Here is a 20,897-nt window from a genome sequence, read left to right as displayed (position 1 = left end):
TTTGAAGTTATAGTCAAGCACGCAGTCTGGTTTGATTTTTCTCTCTCTCATCAGGTGGTCCACCTTCCCTGTGGCCGACATGGTTGCTGTATGGACAGTGGAGAGGACATGGACGTCTCGTTTGTCATGCCACTTTACTGCCAGCTGTTGACATTTCTTATTTTGTATAATGGGTCATTTAGGATGGCAGTAGCATTGTTGATGAAATGCAGGCATCGCAGCAGAACTAGGAAGCGGTCTTGGGAAAAGAGGGTGGCAAAGAAGGGAGTTGCAAACATAGGATCTGTGCTCCAGTATTCTCTTAGGGAGTTCTTCTTTACTATCCCCATGAGAAGGACAGTCACCAGGAAGGTATACATTTCACTAATTGTGGTTGTGTCCCCCCCTCACTCCACTTCTGGCTCTCTCTTCTCCTGTAGCTCCAAGTCATAGCGATTGGTCTCTGCTATGTCTCCCACCAGCTCCTCTGTCAGAAACAACTTGAAGCTCTCTGCCTCAGAGGGAAATGGGAAGGGGTGTTGCACTCCAGACTGGGACTCATCAAAGCAAACAGCAGGGCCAGGAGGGGTGAAATGGCTGGCGGCCTTCCAGCTACCACAGAACTCCTGTACTTCATCCCATCCACTGTCGGTCTGCCTCCATCACCACCAGCATCTTCAAAGGGACCTGGGACTTTGACAAGGGAACCTCAGATTCAGGGTTCTCAATGGCTACAAGGTTGGGGGGGGGGGGGGGAGGGGGGCTCCTCACTGTCACTGTCAGAATCTGATTCTTGACTTTCAGAGTCATTGTCAGAATTTTTAAAAATCTCCAGAATTTCCGCATTTGTGAGTTGTCTCCTTTTGAAAGACATTGCTAATGCTACAGCTTAGCTCACTAGCTACAGACATAAACAACAACACTGAATGGCTCAGAGTGAGAGGTTTACGTGATTGACTGCCGGCACGCGCCATTTATATCAATAAATCACTATCAGAAAATGTTTTGTGAGGTAATTATTGATATATTTACTGTTTTATTCACATGTTTTTCAATTACCGGTGATAAATCATGCATTCCGATTCTTGCATAGATTGTAATGGGCACATATTATGTGTGCAAAATACTTTTTTGAAGGTTGTGCTGATTATGATGAGCTAAGCTAATTCCAGCTGTGTGTGGAGCCATGTTTGTTGACATACAATGCATTCTGGGTTTCACTGTAATCGTCTGCCTGACCAAAGATGCTATAACAAAATGAGGTGAGTAAGGGTTCACTAATTTTTTGAGAACTTCAGGAAGTGAATGGTGGGATGTGAACGATGGTAGACGACACACCCCTTCAACATGCATACTATAAACAGACCAAACTCATCTTGTCTTCTCTTATTATCTTTGGTTAATGTGAGGGAAAAAAGCATGGCTGTGCGCTGAAACTATCAATCAATCAATCAAATGTATTTATAAAGCCCTTCTTACATCAGCTGATGTCACAAAGTGCTGTACAGAAACCCAGCATAAAACCCCAAACAGCAAGCAATGCAGATGTAGAAGCACTAATCAACTTCGGATTACTTTCGATTTCTAGAAAGTGTTTTACTCAATTATTTTGATCAACGGTGAGCTCACCCATGATGTGGTTAATTATACACAGTAATTGCTATTAGCTCATTCATATTGTAGTTTGTCAGCCGAGAGTTCGAAAATATGACGGCTTGCGTCAATCTTTCTTCAGTTAGCGCTAGGACAAATGTAGCCTACATTTTTCCAGTTAGGATGATTGTGTTATGCTATAGATACTTCTGTGAATATCTGAACATTTCATCCAAAAATAAACTGCTCACATTCTGGACATAACTTTGTAAGGACTGTGTTTGTGTAAATAGTTTCAGAAAAATGTGTGGCTCAAATGCTGATTGTTGCGTCATTCGAAACTGGCCGTTCTAAATAAGCATTCTAATCACACGGACGTGATCGTATGCTTCAGGGACCACTGTAGAACGATCACACCCGTGTGATGGTACGTATGAAAGGGTTAATACATTTTGAATAAAGGCTGTAACACAACAAAATGTGGAATAAGTCAAGGGGTTTGAATACTTTCTGAAAGAACTGTATATACTTTGGCTTAACCTATGTACAGTTGAAGTCGGAAGTTTACATACACCTTAGCCAAATACATTTAAACTCAGTTTTTTGCAATTCCTGACATTTAATCCTAGTAAAACTTCCCGACATTTGCGACCAAACTTTAACTTCCTGACTCATGTCTTCAGATGTTTCTTCAATATATCCACATAAATTTTCCTCCTCATGATGACATCTATTTTGTGAAGTGCACCAGTCCTTCATGCAGCAAAGCACCCCCACAACATGATGCTGCCACCCCCGTGCTTCACGGTTGGGATGGTGTTCTTCGGCTTGCAAGCCTCCCCCATTTTCCTCCAAACATAACGATTGTCATTATGGCCAAACAGTTCTATTTTTGTTTCATCAGACCAGAGGACATTTCTCCAAAAGTACGATCTTTGTCTCCATGGGCAGTTGCACACCGTAGTCAGGCTTTTTTATGGTGGTTTTGGAGCAGTGGTTTCTTCCTCGCTGAGCGGCCTTTCAGGTTAAGTCGATATAGGACTCGGTTTACTGTGGATATAGACACTTTTGCACCTGTTTACTCCAGCATCTTCACAAGGTCCTTTGCTGTGTTTCTGGGATTGATTTGCACTTTTAGCACCAAAGTACTTTCATCTCTAGGAGACAGAACGTGTCTCCTTCCTGAGCGGTATGACGGCTACGTGGTCCCATGGTGTTTATACTTGTGTACTATTGTTTGTACAGATGCACGTGGTACCTTCAGGCATTTGGACATTTCTCCCAAGGATGAACCAGACTTGTGGAGGTCTACATTTTGTTTTCTGAGGTCTTGGCTGATTTCTTTAGATTTTTCCATGATGTCAAGCAAAGAGGCACTGATTTTTAAGGTAGACCTAGATATACATCCACAGGTACACCTCCAATTGACTCAAATTGTGTCAATTAGCCTAACAGAAGCTTCTAAAGCCATGACATAATTTTCTGGAATTTTCCAAGCTGTTTAAAGGCAGTCAACTTAGTGCATGTAAACTTCTGACCCACTGGAATTGTGATACAGTGAATTATAAGTGAAATAATCTGTCTGTAAACAATTGTTGGAAAAATGACTTGTGTCATGCACAATGTAGATGTCCTAACCGACTTGCCAAAACTATAGTTTGTTAACAAGAAATTTGTGGAGTGGTTGAAAAACGAGTTTTAATGACTCCAACCTAAGTGTATGTAAACATCCGACTTCAACTGTACACGTTGAAAATTCCACATAGAAACGTTACATATCTTTTTCATCCTATCTTCAATATACTGTATATTGGGGTGGTTGAAATTGTATATTTGATTAGATCTTGTTTCAATGTCATGCCATCAACCTAAATAAAGAAGCATATTGAAATAAAATATGAAGCCACAGTCATGCCTACTGGTATATGAGGGGTAATGCACTTCACTGAGAACAAATCTGCCATCCAGATGAACTCCCTCTACAGACTCTGCTTGGCTTCGGAAACAAGCTGTGTCCATTTACATTTACATTTTAATCATTTGGCAGACGCTCTTATCCAGAGTGACTTACAGTAGTTAATGCATACATTTCATGAATTTTTTTGTACTGGCCCCCCGTGGGAATCAAACCCCCAACGCTGGCATTGCAAACACCATACTCTACCAACTGAGCCACAGGGATGGCCATTTCAGAGGACCTATCATGCCAACACATTTAGACATTGGTCAGCCTCCATACTCATTTGTGTAAACAACCTAAATAACATTGAATAGTTGAAAGGAACTTCTTTAACTTTTCTTACACAGGCTGTATGTGAAAGTACATTCAGAGTGAGGTTGGGTTTATGTAGGCTACATTGACATGTGATTTGCCCAACACCATCATGTCAACGTGAAGCTAGATATACTATCATTCATCCATGGTTCATTGAATCTTTGGAAGCTTATAAGTCGTTATCATTCGCCCTATAAATAGGATGACAAAGTCATGATATTAATAATACACTTTCCTTTGGATATTGTCTTGTATATTAAGGATGGTTGGTTGGTTGATTTCAAATGTAATCTACAAGTTTTTAATATGTTGGATTCACATCTCCATCTCAACCAAAAATCTAAGTTAAAGACTACATCAAATCAAACTTTATTTTAAGTGCATTTAAAGTTTGATTTGCGCAACATGATGGTGTTTGGCAAATCAGATATCAATGTAGCCTACATAAACCCAACCCCAGCTAACAACAAACATTCCCCCAACTTTAGAGAACGTTCCCTTAAGAGTCTCATTAGATCTTTAACTAAGGTTTTCATATGAATGTTCCCATGATAAAAAAACATTCCCTTAATATCAAGTAGAACTTACCCAGAACGTACTAATATATTCATGCTCTGGACATGTTTCATTGGAACGTTGCAAGAACATTTGTGTCCAAAGAAAAAATCCTTACACATCACATTACCGAGCCAATCAAGGCCCTGATTGGTGAATCACTGATCCAGTCATAGCTCTTTGTCTGTTGGCAAGGTTAGGGATACTCTCACAGTGTTTTAACATAGTGTTTTAGCATAGTGTTTTAGCATAGTGTTTTAACATAGTGTTTTAACATAGTGTTTTAACATAGTGTTTTAGCATAGTGTTTTAACATAGTGTTTTAGCATAGTGTTTTAGCATAGTGTTTTAACATAGTGTTTTAACATAGTGTTTTAACATAGTGTTTTAGCATAGTGTTTTAGCATAGTGTTTTAACATAGTGTTTTAGCATAGTGTTTTAACATAGTGTTTTAGCATAGTGTTTTAACATAGTGTTTTAACATAGTGTTTTAACATAGTGTTTTAGCATAGTGTTTTAGCATAGTGTTTTAACATAGTGTTTTAACATAGTGTTTTAGCATAGTGTTTTAACATAGTGTTTTAACATAGTGTTTTAGCATAGTGTTTTAGCATAGTGTTTTAACATAGTGTTTTAGCATAGTGTTTTAACATAGTGTTTTAACATAGTGTTTTAGCATAGTGTTTTAACATAGTGTTTTAGCATAGTGTTTTAACATTGTGTTTTAACATAGTGGTTTAACATAGTGTTTTAGCATAGTGTTTTAACATAGTGTTTTAGCATAGTGTTTTAGCATAGTGTTTTAACATAGTGTTTTAGCATAGTGTTTTAACATAGTGTTTTAGCATAGTGTTTTAACATAGTGTTTTAACATAGTGTTTTAGCATAGTGTTTTAACATAGTGTTTTAGCATAGTGTTTTAGCATAGTGTTTTAACATAGTGTTTTAACATAGTGTTTTAACATAGTGTTTTAGCATAGTGTTTTAACATAGTGTTTTAACATAGTGTTTTAGCATAGTGTTTTAGCATAGTGTTTTAGCATAGTGTTTTAGCATAGTGTTTTAACATAGTGTTTTAACATAGTGTTTTAACATAGTGTTTTAGCATAGTGTTTTAGCATAGTGTTTTAACATAGTGTTTTAACATAGTGTTTTAACATAGTGTTTTAGCATAGTGTTTTAACATAGTGTTTTAACATAGTGTTTTAGCATAGTGTTTTAGCATAGTGTTTTAACATAGTGTTTTAACATAGTGTTTTAGCATAGTGTTTTAAACAAAGTGTTTTTAACACAGCATTTTAACACAGTGTTTTTAACATATAGTGTTTTAACATAGGGCTTTTAACATATAGTGTTTTAACATAGGGCTTTTAACATATAGTGTTTTTAACTTTGTGTTTTTAACATATAGTGTTCTAAACATATAGTGTTTTAGCATAGTGTTTTAGCATAGTGTTTTAACATAGTGTTTTAACATAGTGTTTTAGCATAGTGTTTTAACATAGTGCTTTTAACATAGTGTTTTAACATAGTGTTTTAGCATAGTGTTTTAACATAGTGTTTTAGCATAGTGTTTTAACATAGTGTTTTAACATAGTGTTTTAACATATAGTGTTTTAACATAGTGTTTTAACATAGTGTTTTAACATAGTGTTTTAACATATAGTGTTTTAACATATAGTGTTTTAACATAGTGTTTTAACATAGTGTTTTAACATAGTGTTTTAACATATAGTGTTTTAACATATAGTGTTTTAACATAGGGCTTTTAACATAGTGTTTTTAACATATAGTGTTTTTAACATAGTGTTTTAACATAGTGTTTTAACATATAGTGTTTTTAACATAGTGTTTTAACATAGTGTTTTTAACATATAGTGTTTTTAACATAGTGTTTTAACATAGTGTTTTAACATTGAATTTTAACATAGCGTTTTAACAGTGGTTTTAACATTTAACATAGTGTTTTACCATAGCGTTGTAACATTGTGTTTAACGTAGTGTTTTTAACACAGTGTTTTAACACAGTGTTTTAACATACTGTTTTTAACACAGCGTTTTAAACACAGCGTTTTTAACACAGCGTTTTTAACACAGTGTTTTAACACAGTGTTTTAACACAGTGTTTTAAACATAGTGTTTTAACACAGTGTTTTAACATAGTGTTTTTAACTTACATATTTGACATACCTGATTACATTGTGGATGTTCATTTATACAGTAATTATTATTCAAGATGTCCTCACCTGGGATTTGAACTCCCAACGTTGGTTCACGGTACTCCGATGTCCGTTTCAGGTATTAGTTAATCTGACTATTCTCTCATCATTGATTTGATCAATTTATTTCATCAATTGAAGGGCTTTCTGTATAGTTGTCTAATGTTGGTGGGGCATGTGAACCTGTTTTAATGTTACTCCTTAATCACCATGAGTATACTTTTAACAGAGCTGAGACTGACTTCAAAGTGCACTCACCCTATTGATTACACCTATCAGGTTGTTTCAGATCTACACAAGTACCTAGGGAGGAGGGGGTAGGGTTTATTCAGGACAGGGCATCACTATACATATCCCTTATCGGGACAATTTTTAGGGTGTTGGTGGCCTTGGTTTGTGATCCGCTAGAGGAGGCACCCTGCTCTCAATATGTCATTATTGCCATTTAGATTGTTTATATGGAACTTTCATTAGAACACTTAGAATGATGATTTATTCATCTTTGTTTATTACCATAACGTGTTTATTACCATAACGTGTTTATTACCATAACGTGTTTATTACCATAACGTGTATAGAATTCTCCTCTTTCACACATTTCTTTAACTTTGGCTACCAGCTTTGTGCCTTTGACCTGCACATGCTTTTTCAGGTTTGATGTGGTGTTTCTGGACCAAGAGATCAATGCTGCCTTTGAAGACTTTGCATTTGACTAAAATGCTGTTCTCTTTCTCCTCGATTAACTGAAAATAATGGGAGCATTTCCATAAAGAAAAGGTTCAGATGGGTAATACAGCTGTCATTTATCTTTGATTTTCAGCTTTACGATAGCCTATTCGAAACGAGTTAGCCTTCATTAATTCAGTTAGCATGAGACATGGCTCTAAGAAATGCCTTCAGGAAGTATTCATACCCCTTGAATTATTTCCACATTTTATTGTGTATCAGCCTGAATTCTAAATATATATATTTTTCTCTCCCATCTACACACAATAATCCATAATGACAAAGTGAAAACATGATTTTAGAAATGCAAATGTATTGAAAATTAAATAATTTACATAAGTATTCATACCCCTAAGTCAACACTTTGTAGATGCACCATTGGCAGCGATTACAGCTGTGAGTATCTAAGAGCTTTCCACACCTGGATTGTGCAACATTTGTTCATTATTCTTTTCAAAATTCTTCAAACTGTCAAATTGGTTGTTGATCATTGCTAGACAACCATTTTCAGGTCTTGCCGTAGATTTATATCAAAACTGTAACTCGGCCACTCAGGAACTCAGGAACAGGCCCCAGTTGTGCCCTGGACACCATATGTGAATTTATCGCCCCCCATCTATCTTCAGAGTTCGTATTGTTAGGTGACCTAAACTGGGATATGCTTAACACCCCAGCCGCCCTACAATCTAAGCTAGATGCCCTCAGTCTCACACAAATTATCAAGGAACCTAACAGGTACAACTCTAAATCCGTAACCATGGGCACCCTCATAGATATCATCCTGACCAACCTGCCCTCTAAATACACCTCTGCTATCTTCAACCAGGATCTCAGTGATCACTGCCTCATTGCCTGCGTGCGTACTGGGTCCATAGTCAAACGACCACTCCTCATCACTGTCAAACGCTCCCTAAACACTACAGTGAGCAGGCCTTTCTAATTGACCTGGCCCGGGTATCCTGGAAGGATATTGACCTCAACCCGTCAGTAGAGGATGCCTGGTTGTTCTTTAAAAGTGCTTCCTCACCATCTTAAATAAGCATGCCCAATTCAAAAAATGCAGAACCAGGAACAGATATAGCCCTTGCTTCACTCCAGACCTGACTGCCCTTGACCAGCACAAAAACATCCTGTGGCATTCTGCATTAGCATCGAATAGCCCCCCGCAATATGCAACTGTTCAGGGAAGTCAGGAACCAATATACACAGGCAGTTAGGAAAGCTAAGGCTAGCTTTTTCAAACATAAATTTGCTTCTTGTAGCACTAATTCCAAAAAGTTTTGGGACACTGTAAAGTCCATGGAGAATAAGAGCACCTCCTCCCAGCTGCCCACTGCTCTGAGGCTAGGAATCAGTCACCACCGATAAATCCACTATAATCTTTCATTTCAATAAGCATTTTTCCACGGCTGGCCATGCTTTCCACCTGGCTACCCCTACCCTGGCCAACTGCTCTGCACCCCCTGCAGCAACTTGCCCAAGGCCCCACCCCCGCTTCTCCTTCATCCAAATCCAGACAGCTGATGTTCTGAAAGAACTGCAAAATCTGGATCCCTACAAATCAACTGGGCTAGACAATCTGGACCCTCTCTTTCTAAAATGATCTGCCAAAATCTTTGCAACTCCATTTACTAGCCTGTTCAAACTCTCCTTCATATCGTCTGAGATTCCCAAAGATTGGAAAGCTGCCGCAGTCATCCCCCTCTTCAAAGGGGAAGACACTCTAGACCCAAACTGTTACAGACCTATATCCATCCTGCCCTGCCTTTCTAAGGTCTTCAAAAGTCAAGTTAACAAACAGATCACCGATCATTTTGAATCCTACAGTACCTTCTCCACTATGCAAACTGGTTTCCGAGCTGGTCATGGCTATGAGACTCAAAATTGAGCTCAGGTGCATCCTGTTTCCATTGATCATCCTGGAGATGTTTCAACAATTTGATTGAAGTCCGCCTGTGTTCAATCAATTGATTTGACATTATTTGGAAAGGCACACACCTGTCTATATAAGTTGACAGTGCATGTCAGTGCAATAACCAAGCCATGAGGTCGAAGGAATTGTCCGTAGAGCTCCGAGACAGGATTGTGTCAACGCACAGATGTGGGGAAGGGTAATAAAGGTACTAACCCCCAAAATATATGCAGCATTGAAGATCCCCAAGAACACAGTGACCTCCATCATTCAAACCAAGACTGAGCACTTTGGCCTGAATGCTAAGTGTCACATCTTGAGGAAACCTGGCACAAACCCTACGGTGAAGCATGGTGGTGGCAGCATCATGCTGTAGGGATGTTTCATAGCGGCAGGAACTGGGAGACTAGTCAGGATTGAGGGAAAGATGAACTGAGAAAAGTACTTGTTCTGAACTGGCCTACCTGGTTAAATGAAGGTGAAATAAAAAATAAAAAATATTCACTGTCTTGGTAGCAACTCCAATGTAGATTTGGCCTTGTGTTTTTAGGTTATTGTCCTGCTGAAATGTGAACTCATCTCCCAGTATCTGGTGGAAAGCAGACTGAACCAGGTTTTCCTCTAGGATTTTGCCTGTGCTTAGTGCCATTGATTATTTTTTATCCTGAAAACCTCCCATCCTTATCAAGCATACCCATAACCTGATGCTGCCACCACCATGCTTGAAAATATGGAGACTGGTACTCAGTGATGTGGTGTTGTATTGGATTTGCCCCAAACATAACATTTTGCTTTGCTACATTTTTCGCAGTATTACTTTAGTGCCTTGTTGCAAACAGGATGCATGTTTTGTAATATTTTTATTCTGTACAAGCGTCTTTCTGTCAAGGCTGTGGGTAACTGGTGAAAGGAGTCAGGTGCAGGAGAGCTGAGATGCGTGGACAAGGTATTTAATGCAAGAAAACTCCAGTATAAACACAATACTATGGTGCTGGAAAAATACCGGTACCAGGAAAATAAACGGGTGTAATAACAAAACCCGATAACAATATACCAGCCGTCAGAATACAGCCTTACAATAAAACAAACACGCACACAAACATGGGGGAAACAGAGGGTTAAATAATGAACATGTAATTGGGGAATAGAAACCAGGTGTGTAGAAAACAAAGACAAAACAAATGGAAAATGTACCCATCTACCAATAGGTGCCCTTCTTTGCGAGGCATTGGAAAACCTTCCTGGTCTTTGTGGTTGAATCGGTGTTTCAAATGTACTGCTTGACTGAGGGACTTACAGATAATTGTATGTGTGGGGTACAGAGATAAGGTAGTCATTCAAAAAGCATTGTTAAACACTATTATTGCACACAGAGTCTTATTATGCAACTTATTATGTGACTTGTTAAGCACATTTTTCTCCTTAACTTTAGGCTTGCCATAACAAAGGGGTTGAATACTTGTTGACTCAAGACATTTCAGCTTTTCATTTTTAATTAATTTGTAAACATTAAAAAAATATATAATTCCACTTTGACATTATGAGGTATTGTGTGTAGGCCAGTGACACAAAGTCTCAATGTAATTAGGCACTGTATATAAGACGTGGGAAGAGAAGTGCTTCTGAAAGTAATATACGGGTTAGTAACTGTAATATTACAATATTTGAAGACAGCAACTCATTATATTACTCTGTTACTCGTACAAGTAATCCATTACTGTAATTAATTATTGCCCCCAACATTGGTCCCAAGTGATTATGTTGCAGTGTCTGTTTTTCCACATTAAAACCTGGAGATGGAACTCTGTGTTGTGTATTGATTTGGTATAACTTCCATCATGATTGCTTAAATGACAAATGTGAGAAAGTACAGACATAATACTTTAAATGTACACATTTCTGAGAATATGCCCAACATGTTCTGGGTATGTTTCTATCAGAAGTGACCCTACCACCTGACCATGTACGGTGCCTTCGAAAAGTATTCAGACCCCTTCACTTTTTCCACATTTTGTTACGTTACAGCCTTATTCTAAAATGGACCAAAAAAAACGCACACAAAAACCCAATAATGAAAATGCGAAAACAGTTTTTATTTTATTTTAGCAAATGTATTAGACATTCAAAACAGAAATATCATATTTACATAAGTATTCAGACCCTTTGCTATGAGACTCGAAATTGAGCTCAGGTGCATCCTGTTTCCATTGATCATCCTTGAGACATTTCTACAACTTGATTAGAGTCCACCTGTGGTGAATTCAATTGATTCGACATAATTTGGAAAGACCCACAGCTGTCTATATAAGGTCCCACAGTTGACAGTTGATGTCAGAACAAAAACCAAGCCATGAGGTCGAAAGATTAGATTGTGTTGAAGCAAGGGTACCAAAAACTTTCTGCAGCATTGAAAGTCCCCAAGAACACAGGCGCCGCCATCATTCTTAAATGGAAGAAGAGCTGGCCGCCCGGCCAAACTGAGCAATCAGGGGGAAAGGGCCTTGGTCAGGGAGGTGACCAAGAACCCGATGGTCACTGACAGAGCTCCAGTTCCTCTGTGGAGATGGGAGAACCTTCCAGAAGGACAACCATCTCTGCAGTACTCTACCAATTAGGCCTTTATGTTAGAGTGGCCAGACGGAAGCCACTCCTCAGTAAAAGGCACGTGCAAAATACAAGTGCAAAATACTCTTAAAGACTCTCAGACCTTGAGAAACAAGATTCTCTGGTCTGATGAAGCCAAGATTGAACTCTTTGGCCTGAATGCCAAGCGTTACATCTGAAGGAAACCTGGCACCATCCCTACGGTGAAGCATGGTGGTGGCAGCATCATCTTGTGGAGATGTTTTTCAGCGTCATGGACTGGGAGACTAGTCAGGATCAAGGCAAAGATGAATGGCGCTAAGTACAGAGAGATCCTTGATTAAAACCTGCTCCAGAGAGCTCAGGACCTCAGACTGGGGTGAAGGTTCACCTTTCAATAGAACGATTATAAGTACACGGCCAAGGCAACGCAGGAGTGACTTAGGGACAAGTCTCTGAATGTCCTTGAGTGGCCCAGACAGAGCCCGGACGTGAACCTGATCGAACATCTCTGGAGAGACATGAAAATAACTGTGCAGCAACGCTCCCCATCCAACCTGACAGAGCTTGAGAGGATCTGCAGAGAAGAATGAGAGAAACTCCCCAGATACATGTGAGCCAAGCTTGTAGCGTCATACCCAAGAAGACTCGATGCTGTAATCGCTGCCAAAGATGCTTCAACAAAGTACTGAGTAAAGGGTCTGAATACTTACGTAAATTTATTATTTCAGTTTTATATTTCTAATAAATTTGCAAAAATGTCTCAAAATCTGATTTTGCTTGCTCATTATGGGGAATTGTGTGTAGATTGATGTGGGAAAAAATTATTTAAGCAATTTTAGAATAAGGCAGTAACGTAACAAAATGTGGAAAAAGTCAAGCAGTCTGAATACTTTCAGAATGCACTGTATATTTGTTCTACATTTTTTACAACCTTTATTTAACTTGGCAAGTCAGTTAAGAACAAAATCTTATTTACAATGACAGCCTAGGAACAGTGGGTTAACTGCCTTGTTCAGGCGCAGAACGACAGATTTTTACCTTGTCAGCTCAGTGATTCAATCTAGCAACCTCTCTGTTACTGGGCAAACACTCTAACCACTAGGCTACCTACCGCCCCGGAAGGATGAATAACGAGAAGACAACACAGAGTTATCTTGGATATACTCAGATATCTAGAATTATTCCGATTCCCATATTTCAATGAGAAACAAATTTGAACTAGATATATTGCTAAGAATGTGACAGTATTCTGCTAGCAGGTCTCAAACTCAAGCCACCAGCCCCAATGACAAACTCTCCAACCAGTGTCCCAATAAGGGCTATCTCTAGGGCATGTACTTATTGGGCCAGTATAGTTAGGCCCTGTCCTGAATAAACCCTACCCCCTCCTCCCTAGGTACTTGTGTAGATCTGAAACAACCTGATAGGTGTAATCAATAGGGTGAATGCACTTTGAAGTCAGTCTCAGCTCTGTTAAAAGTACACTCATGGTGATTAAGGAGTAACATTAAAACAGGTTCACATGCCCCACCAACATTAGACAACTATACAGAAAGCCCTTCAATTGATGAAATAAATTGATCAAATCAATGATGAGAGAATAGTCAGATTGACTGCTAACTGACAGCCATGGTGGAGTAGCAGGAACATCTGAAAGCTGTGAACCAAGAGGTTGTTTTGAGTTCAAATCCCCAGGTGTTGGATAATAATTACTGTATAAATGAACATCCACTATGTAATCAGGTATAAAATAGGGAAGATAAAAGCACTGTGTGAGTATCCCTAACCAACAGACAATGTCTAAATGATAACTCCGCTGACTCGAACACAGATTGGTTACAAAGTTAAACAGGGTACACAGAGGTACGCATCTGGGTTAGAGCTGGGCGATAATGGACAAAAATCCATATTGCAATAAATTGCCTGAATTGATAGGATAAAAATAATGATTTTGAACAACCTGCATCACTGTTTTTCCCCTTGAAACTACTACTACCAGTGTGATGGTTGTAGTCATTCACTGTCCCATTAACAATCACCCATATTAGCAAACTTATTTCATTTTAAACTTCACATTTCTCTAGTAGAGGCTGCTTATCATAATGAACAATATCAGCAAAAATGCCTGCGATAAGTGGTCGGTTTAGTCGGTGTTGAAAATGTTTTGTTTATTAACTCAGCTCTAATCTGGATGGTAGATTTGTTCTCAGTGAAGTGCATTACCCCTCATATACCAGTAGGAGTCACTGTTCAGACAGGAATTGTAGGACTGTGGGCTCCACATTATATATACCACTGCTGTTTACTGTGTTTAGGTTCATGGTATGACATTGAAACAATGTTTTTTACATTTCTGTGTGAAATTTTCAATGCAATTTCAATATATACATAGTTCTGATGATTAGGTTGAAATTAGATTGACTTAATCTGGTTGTTACATCAATGTATTTAAATTGAAGTTTTTCCCCAATTTCAATGTTTACAACGCCGGTTGAAATGACATGAAAACAGTACTGGTTGATGACTTTTTAAAACCGATGTATTTTTTTTACATTGATTCCACGTCACAATACGTTGACAAACAAAATACGTTGAAACAACGTTGATTCAGCCAGTATGTGCCCAGTGGGCGGTGTCTGCATGTTCGCCAGTAAAATGGACCCATACCAGGGAAAATAGGGCGATGGGGTGACGATATTTGTATATTTGTAGCATTACCAAACAGCCTCTTTACGACTGGTATGTTGGTTCATTAAGAACTGACATACGAGGAATATCGTTAGGTTGACTTCACCATCACCAGCTGGATGGGGGTGGAGGAGGAGGAAGAGGAGGAGGAGGGGGGATTCCGTACAGGAAAAAAAATACTGATGTCACTCAATCACAACTCGTTATTACAGAATAAAACCAATAGATATCCACACGGTATAGGCTGTTGTGCGAGACAAACGCAGAGAACCCGTTGGATTATCATCAGCCCAGAACACAACGTCACATCAATAGAAAGTGCCATGATGAAGAGTGAACAGAAAAAGACGCAGCCGCTACGAAGCTTGCAGCTTCATCCATCCATCGCCCTCTACCACCACTCTGTACAACCACCGTGACAGGCCGTTTTAACCCGCCTAGCCCACTCTTCTCCCGGCCAGACCAGACCAGCACCCATCGGGAAACCAAATACTCACAGTTTCACCATGTATGCCCAGGGAGAAGAGGGAATTCTCTGCCAAGATTACATCCGTCGGCATACGACTTCTTCCACCCGACTGGCTGGGTGCTGTCAGTGCGCATGCGCATGCTGTAGTAGTAGTAGTAGTAGTAGTAGCGGGAGCATAGCTCGGACCGTGGATGTCACAGATTGATCTCCCAGCTCTACAGATGGAGACTGCTGCGGTGCAGTGTTTTAGATAGCGAGGCGGTGAGGCCCGGATCAGAACGGTGCTACAGAGAGAGATGGAGAGGGAGATGGGCTAGGGTACTTCTGCTGTCATCTTGAGTCATATACAATATGATGGACATAGGCCTTCCTTCAAGTGTTTAGTAGAGGGACAGTCAAGGCAGAAACATAGGCTAGGACCCTACATGATCAGAAAGAAAGCACAGTGTTCTCAGTAGATTAAATAGGTTCCAATGAGAAGAGACAGGATTAAAGTCATGTCGCTGTCTATGGTGCTGAAACAGCAAGGCTCGAACAGACAACCGGAGAAACAAGCAGCAGTCCGACTGGTTAGAAGGGTTACTATAGTTACCAAGTCTCGGAGTCTGAAACACACTGTAACCTCTGGAATGAGCTGATCATTCTTCTTCAGTGACATCATCTGTCCTCATAGGACTACAGTCTGGTGAAAGACAACAGTGATCTCTACTGGCATACTGGAACAAACTCAAACCTTGCTTATATTTTTGTTTAAAAAAATTAAAAAATAAATGTACCTTTATTTAACTAGGCAAGTCAGTTAAGAACAAATTCTTATTTACAATGATGGCCTCCCCCAGCCAACACTGGGCCAACTGTGAGCCACCCTATGGTTCTCCCAATCACAGCTGGTTGTGATACTGCCCAGATTTGAACCAGGGTGTCTGTAGTGACACCTCAAGAACTGAGAGGCAGTGCCTTAGACCACTGAACCAGGGTCTGTAGTGACACCTCAAGAACTGAGAGGCAGTGCCTTAGACCACTGAACCAGGGTCTGTAGAGACACCTCTAGCACTGAGATGCAGTGGCTTAGACCGCTGAACCAGGGTCTGTAGAGACGCCTCTAGCACTGAGATGCAGTGCCTTAGACCACTGAACCAGGGTCTGTAGTGACGCCTCTAGCACTGAGATGTAGAGCCTTAGACCGCTGAACCAGGGTCTGTAGTGACGCCTCCAGCACTGAGATGCAGTGCCTTAGACCGCTGAACCAGGGTCTGTAGTGACACCTCCAGCACTGAGATGAAGTGCCTTAGACCGCTGAACCAGGGTCTGTAGTGCCGCCTCCAGCACTGAGATGCAGTGCCTTAGACCGCTGAACCAGGGTCTGTAGTGCCGCCTCCAGCACTGAGATGCAGTGGCTTAGACCACTGAACCACTCAGGAGCTCTCTGAGTTTTGCTGGAATAATTAGCTGGAATAATTAGCTGGAATAATTAGCTGGAATAATTAGCTGGAATAATGAAATATGTTTGTGTCTTCATGTTTTCCGGATGTCTCAGTAGAGTTGTGTGAACAGGTAGCCTGTTGGTATGTTGCATTTATGAGAATGAGTAAATAATAAATAATAATCACACAGTGCTGAGGATGTTCTCGTTTTAACAAGCTGAATATGATGCATTGTTGAGCATCATCTCAATCACTAGATGGACACTAGATGGCCCTGTGTGCTCACCAACACACTATCAGACACTACATATACTAATACTAAATGCAGAATGTTGTAAAAAGCAATCAAGCGAGGAATTCATGTCATTTTGGCATTTGTCTGTTACGGCTACTGACGTATCAGTTATGGTAGCCTATTGGTAATCTCTCATACATTAAATGACCAAAGGCTTTCCACTAGATGTTGGAACATTGCTGCGGGGACATGCTTCCATTCAGCCACAAAACCATTAGTGAGGTCGGCACAGATGTTGAGCGAATAGGCCTGGCTCGCAGTCGGCGTTCCAATTCATCCCAAAGGCTTTCGATGGAATTGAGGTCAGGGCACTGTGTAGGACAGTCAAGTTCTTCCACAAACCATTTCATTATGGACCTTGCTTTGTGCACGGGGACATTGTCATGCTGAAACAGGAAAGGGCCTTCCCCAAACTGTTTCTACAAACTTGGAAGCTCAGAATTGTCTAGAATGTCATTGTATGCTGTAGTGTTAAGATTTTCCTTCACTGGAACTAACAGAAAAACAGCCCCAGACCATTATTCCTCCTCCACCAAACTTTACAGTTGGCACTGCATTCGGGCAGGTAGTGTTCTCCTGGCATCCGCCAAACCCAGATTCATCCATTGGACTGCCAAATGGTAAAGTGTGATTCCTCACTCCAGAGAATGCATTTCCACAGCAATGGCGGCGAGCGTTACATCAGTCCAGTCGACGCTTGGCATTGCACATGGTAATCTTAGACTTGTGTGCGGCTGCTCGGCCATGGAATCCCATTTCATGAAGCTCCCGGCAAACAGTTATTGTGCTGATGTTGCTTCCAGAGGCAGTTTGGAATTCGGTAGTGGAGTGTTGCAACCGAGGACAGCACTCCGCCCTTCAGTATTTTGCGGTCCCGTTCTGTGAGCTTGTGTGGTCTACCACTTTACGGCTGAGCCGTTGTTGCACCTAGATGTTTCCACTTCACAATAACACCACTTACAGTTGACCGGGGCAGCTCTAGCAGGGCAGAAATTTGATGAACTGACTTGTTGGAAATGTGGCGTCCAATGACGGTGCTACGTTGAAAGTCACTGAGCTCTTCAGTAAGGCCGTTCTACTGCCAGTGTTTTCCAATGGAGATTGCATGGCTGTGTGCTCAATTTTATACACCTGTCAGCAATGGGTGTGGCTTAAATACCCAAATCTACAAATTTGAAGGGGCGTCCACATACACCATACTGTAAATACAAAGTATAGTCCTATTATATGTTAGATCTCAGACAGGTCTTGTTTAATCCCAAATGACACCTTATTCCCTATATAGTTCACTTGCCCTGGTCAAAAGAAGTACACTACATCGGGAATAGGGTAGCATTTAGGATGCAACCATTGTGTGACAGTCCCTGAGAACTCCCTGCATGGGGGAAGTGTATGATAAGAAAGACAGCAGGGTGATGGATCCATATGAAGTCTCTGGAAGCACCCCAGCAGAAGTTCTGACTGCTAGATAGTCAAATCAAATTGTATTTGTCACGCGCTGAATACAAGAAGTGTAGACTTTACCGTTAAATGCTTACTTATGAGCCCTTTCCCAACAATGCAGTTAAGCAGTAAGAAAATTAACAAATACATACAAATAAAATAACATAATAAAATAAAGACAACGAGGCTATATACAGCGTATATACAAGGAGTACTGGTACCGAGTCAGTGTACTGGGGCAGTTGGGGTGATTGATTGAAGTACTATGTAGGTTTGGTGATTGACTGAGGTAATATGTACAGTCGTGGCCAAAAGTTTTGAGAATGACACAAATATTAATTTCCACAAAGTTTGCTGCTTCAGTGTCTTTAGATATTTTTGTCAGATGTTACTATGGAATACTAAAGTATAATTACAAGCATTTCATAAGTGTCAAAGGCTTTTATTGACAATTACATGAAGTTGATGCAAAGAGTCAATATTTGCAGGGTTGACCCTTCTTTTTCAAGACCTCTGCAATCTACCCTGGCATGCTGTCAATTAACTTCTGGGCCACATCCTGACTGATGGCAGCCCATTCTTGCATAATCAATGCTTGGAGTTTGTCAGAATTTGTGGGTTTTTGTTTGTCCACCCGCCTCTTGAGGATTGACCACAAGTTCTCAATAGGATTAAGGTCTGGGGAGTTTCCTGGCCATGGACCAAAAATATAGATGTTTTGTTCCCCGAGACACTTAGTGCTCCATCATGCTGGAAAATGCATTGTTCGTCACCAAACTGTTCATGGATGGTTGGGAGAAGTTGCTCTCGGAGGATGTGTTGGTACCATTCTTTATTCATGGCTTTGTTCTTAGGCAAAATTGTGAGTGAGCCCACTCCCTTGGCTGAGAAGCAACCCCACACATGAATGGTCTCAGGATGCTTTACTGTTGGCATGACACAGGACTGATGGTAGCGCTCACCTTGTCTTCTCCGGACAAGCTTTTTTCCAGATGCCCCAAACAATCGGAAAGGGGATTCATCAGAGAAAATGACTTTACTCCAGTCCTCAGCAGTCCAATCCCTGTACCTTTTGCAGAATATCAGCCTGTCCCTGATGTTTTTCCTGGAGAGAAGTCCCTTCTTGACACCAGGCCATCCTCAAAGTCTTCGCCTCACTGTGCGTGCAGATGCACTCACACCTGCCTGCTGCCATTCCTGAGCAAGCTCTGTCATGGTGGTGCCCCGAACCCGCAGCTGAATCAACTTTAGGAGACGGTCCTGGCGCTTCCCGGACTTTCTTGGGCACCCTGAAGCCTTCTTCACAACAATTGAACTGCTCTCCTTGAAGTTCTTGATGATCCGATAAATGGTTGATTTAGGTGCTATCTTACTGGCAGCAATATCCTTGCCTCTGAAGCCCTTTTTGTGCAAAGCAATGATGACGGCACGTGTTTCCTTGCAGGTAACCATGGTTGAAAGAGAAAGAACAATGATTCCAAGCATCACCCTCCTTTTGAAGCTTCCAGTCTGTTATTCGAACTCAATCAGCATGACAGAGTGATCTCCAGCCTTGTTCTCGTCAACACTCACACCTGTGTTAACGAGAGAATCACTGACATGATGTCAGCTGGTCCTTTTGTGGCAGGGCTAAAATGCAGTGGAAATGTTTTTGGGGGATTCAGTTCATTTGCATGGCAAAGAGGGACTTTGCAATTAATTGCAATTCATCTGATCACTCTTCATAACATTCTGGAGTATATGCAAATTGCCATCATACAAATTGAGGCAGCAGACTTTGTGAAAATTAGCATTTGTGTCATTCTCAAAACTTTTGGCCAAGACTGTATATACTGTACTCTATACCATCTACTGCATCTTGCCTATGCCGTTCGGCTATCGCTCATCCATATATTTATATGTACATATTCTTATTAATTCCTTTACACTTGTGTGTGTATAAGGTAGTTGTTGTGAAATTGTTAGATTACTTTTTAGATATTACTGCACGGTCGGAACTGGAAGCACAAGCATTTCGCTACACTCACAATAACATCAGCTAACCATGTGTATGTGACCGATAAAATGTGATTTGGTTTGACTATATTATAGTCTAACTAAACCCTCCTTTCAAACTACATCCCCTGTGGGTATCTGTTAGAGCAGTGGTGACTGTGTGTATCTGTGAGGGTTAGAGCAGTGGTGACTGTGTGTATCTGTGATGGTTAGAGCAGTGGTGACTGTGTGTATCTGTGATGGTTAGAGCAGTGGTGACTGTGTGAATCTGTGATGGTTAGAGCAGTGGTGACTGTGTGTATCTGTTACAGCAGTGGTGACTGTGTGCATCTGTGAGGGTTAGAGCAGTGGTGACTGTGTGTATCTGTGAGGGTTAGAGCAGTGGTGACTGTGTGTATCTGTGATGGTTAGAGCAGTGGTGACTGTGTATATCTGTGAGGGTTAGAGCAGTGGTTACTGTGTGTATCTGTGAGGGTTAGAGCAGTGGTGACTGTGTGTATCTGTGAGGGTTAGAGCAGTGGTGGCTGTGTGTATCTGTGAGGGTTAGAGCAGTGGTGACTGTGTGTATCTGTGAGGGTCAGAGCAGTGGTGACTGTGTGTATCTGTGAGGGTTAGAGCAGTGGTGACTGTGTGTATCTGTGAGAGTTAGAGCAGTGGTGACTGTGTGTATCTGTGAGGGTTAGAGCAGTAGTGACTGTGTGTATCTGTGAGGGTCAGAGCAGTGGTGACTGTGTGTA

The 20,897-nt window shown here is 40.7% G+C and overlaps 1 protein-coding gene across 3 annotated transcripts in view; it reads right to left on the bottom strand.

Moving 5' to 3' along the window:
• Window positions 1–20,897, bottom strand: part of rgs20 (regulator of G protein signaling 20) — a 47,056-nt gene that overhangs the window by 16,408 nt on the left and 9,751 nt on the right. The window contains exon 1 of one of the 3 annotated variants that reach the window (XM_029706142.1): window positions 15,032–15,109. The exons of 1 other annotated variant lie outside the window; for it this stretch is intronic. In XM_029706142.1, coding sequence (XP_029562002.1) covers window positions 15,032–15,094 — 63 coding nt within the window. In that variant the 5' untranslated portion in view covers window positions 15,095–15,109. Of the gene's footprint in view, window positions 1–6,649; window positions 6,751–15,031; window positions 15,110–20,897 lie in introns of those variants that run through there. One more of the 3 variants, XM_029706143.1, reaches the window with a different exon arrangement.

Source organism: Salmo trutta, chromosome 21, assembly GCF_901001165.1.
Source record: "Salmo trutta chromosome 21, fSalTru1.1, whole genome shotgun sequence".
Taxonomy (NCBI): Eukaryota; Metazoa; Chordata; class Actinopteri; order Salmoniformes; family Salmonidae; genus Salmo; species Salmo trutta.
Note: the sequence above shows the minus strand (reverse complement) of the source record. Positions and strands in the feature narration are given on the sequence as shown.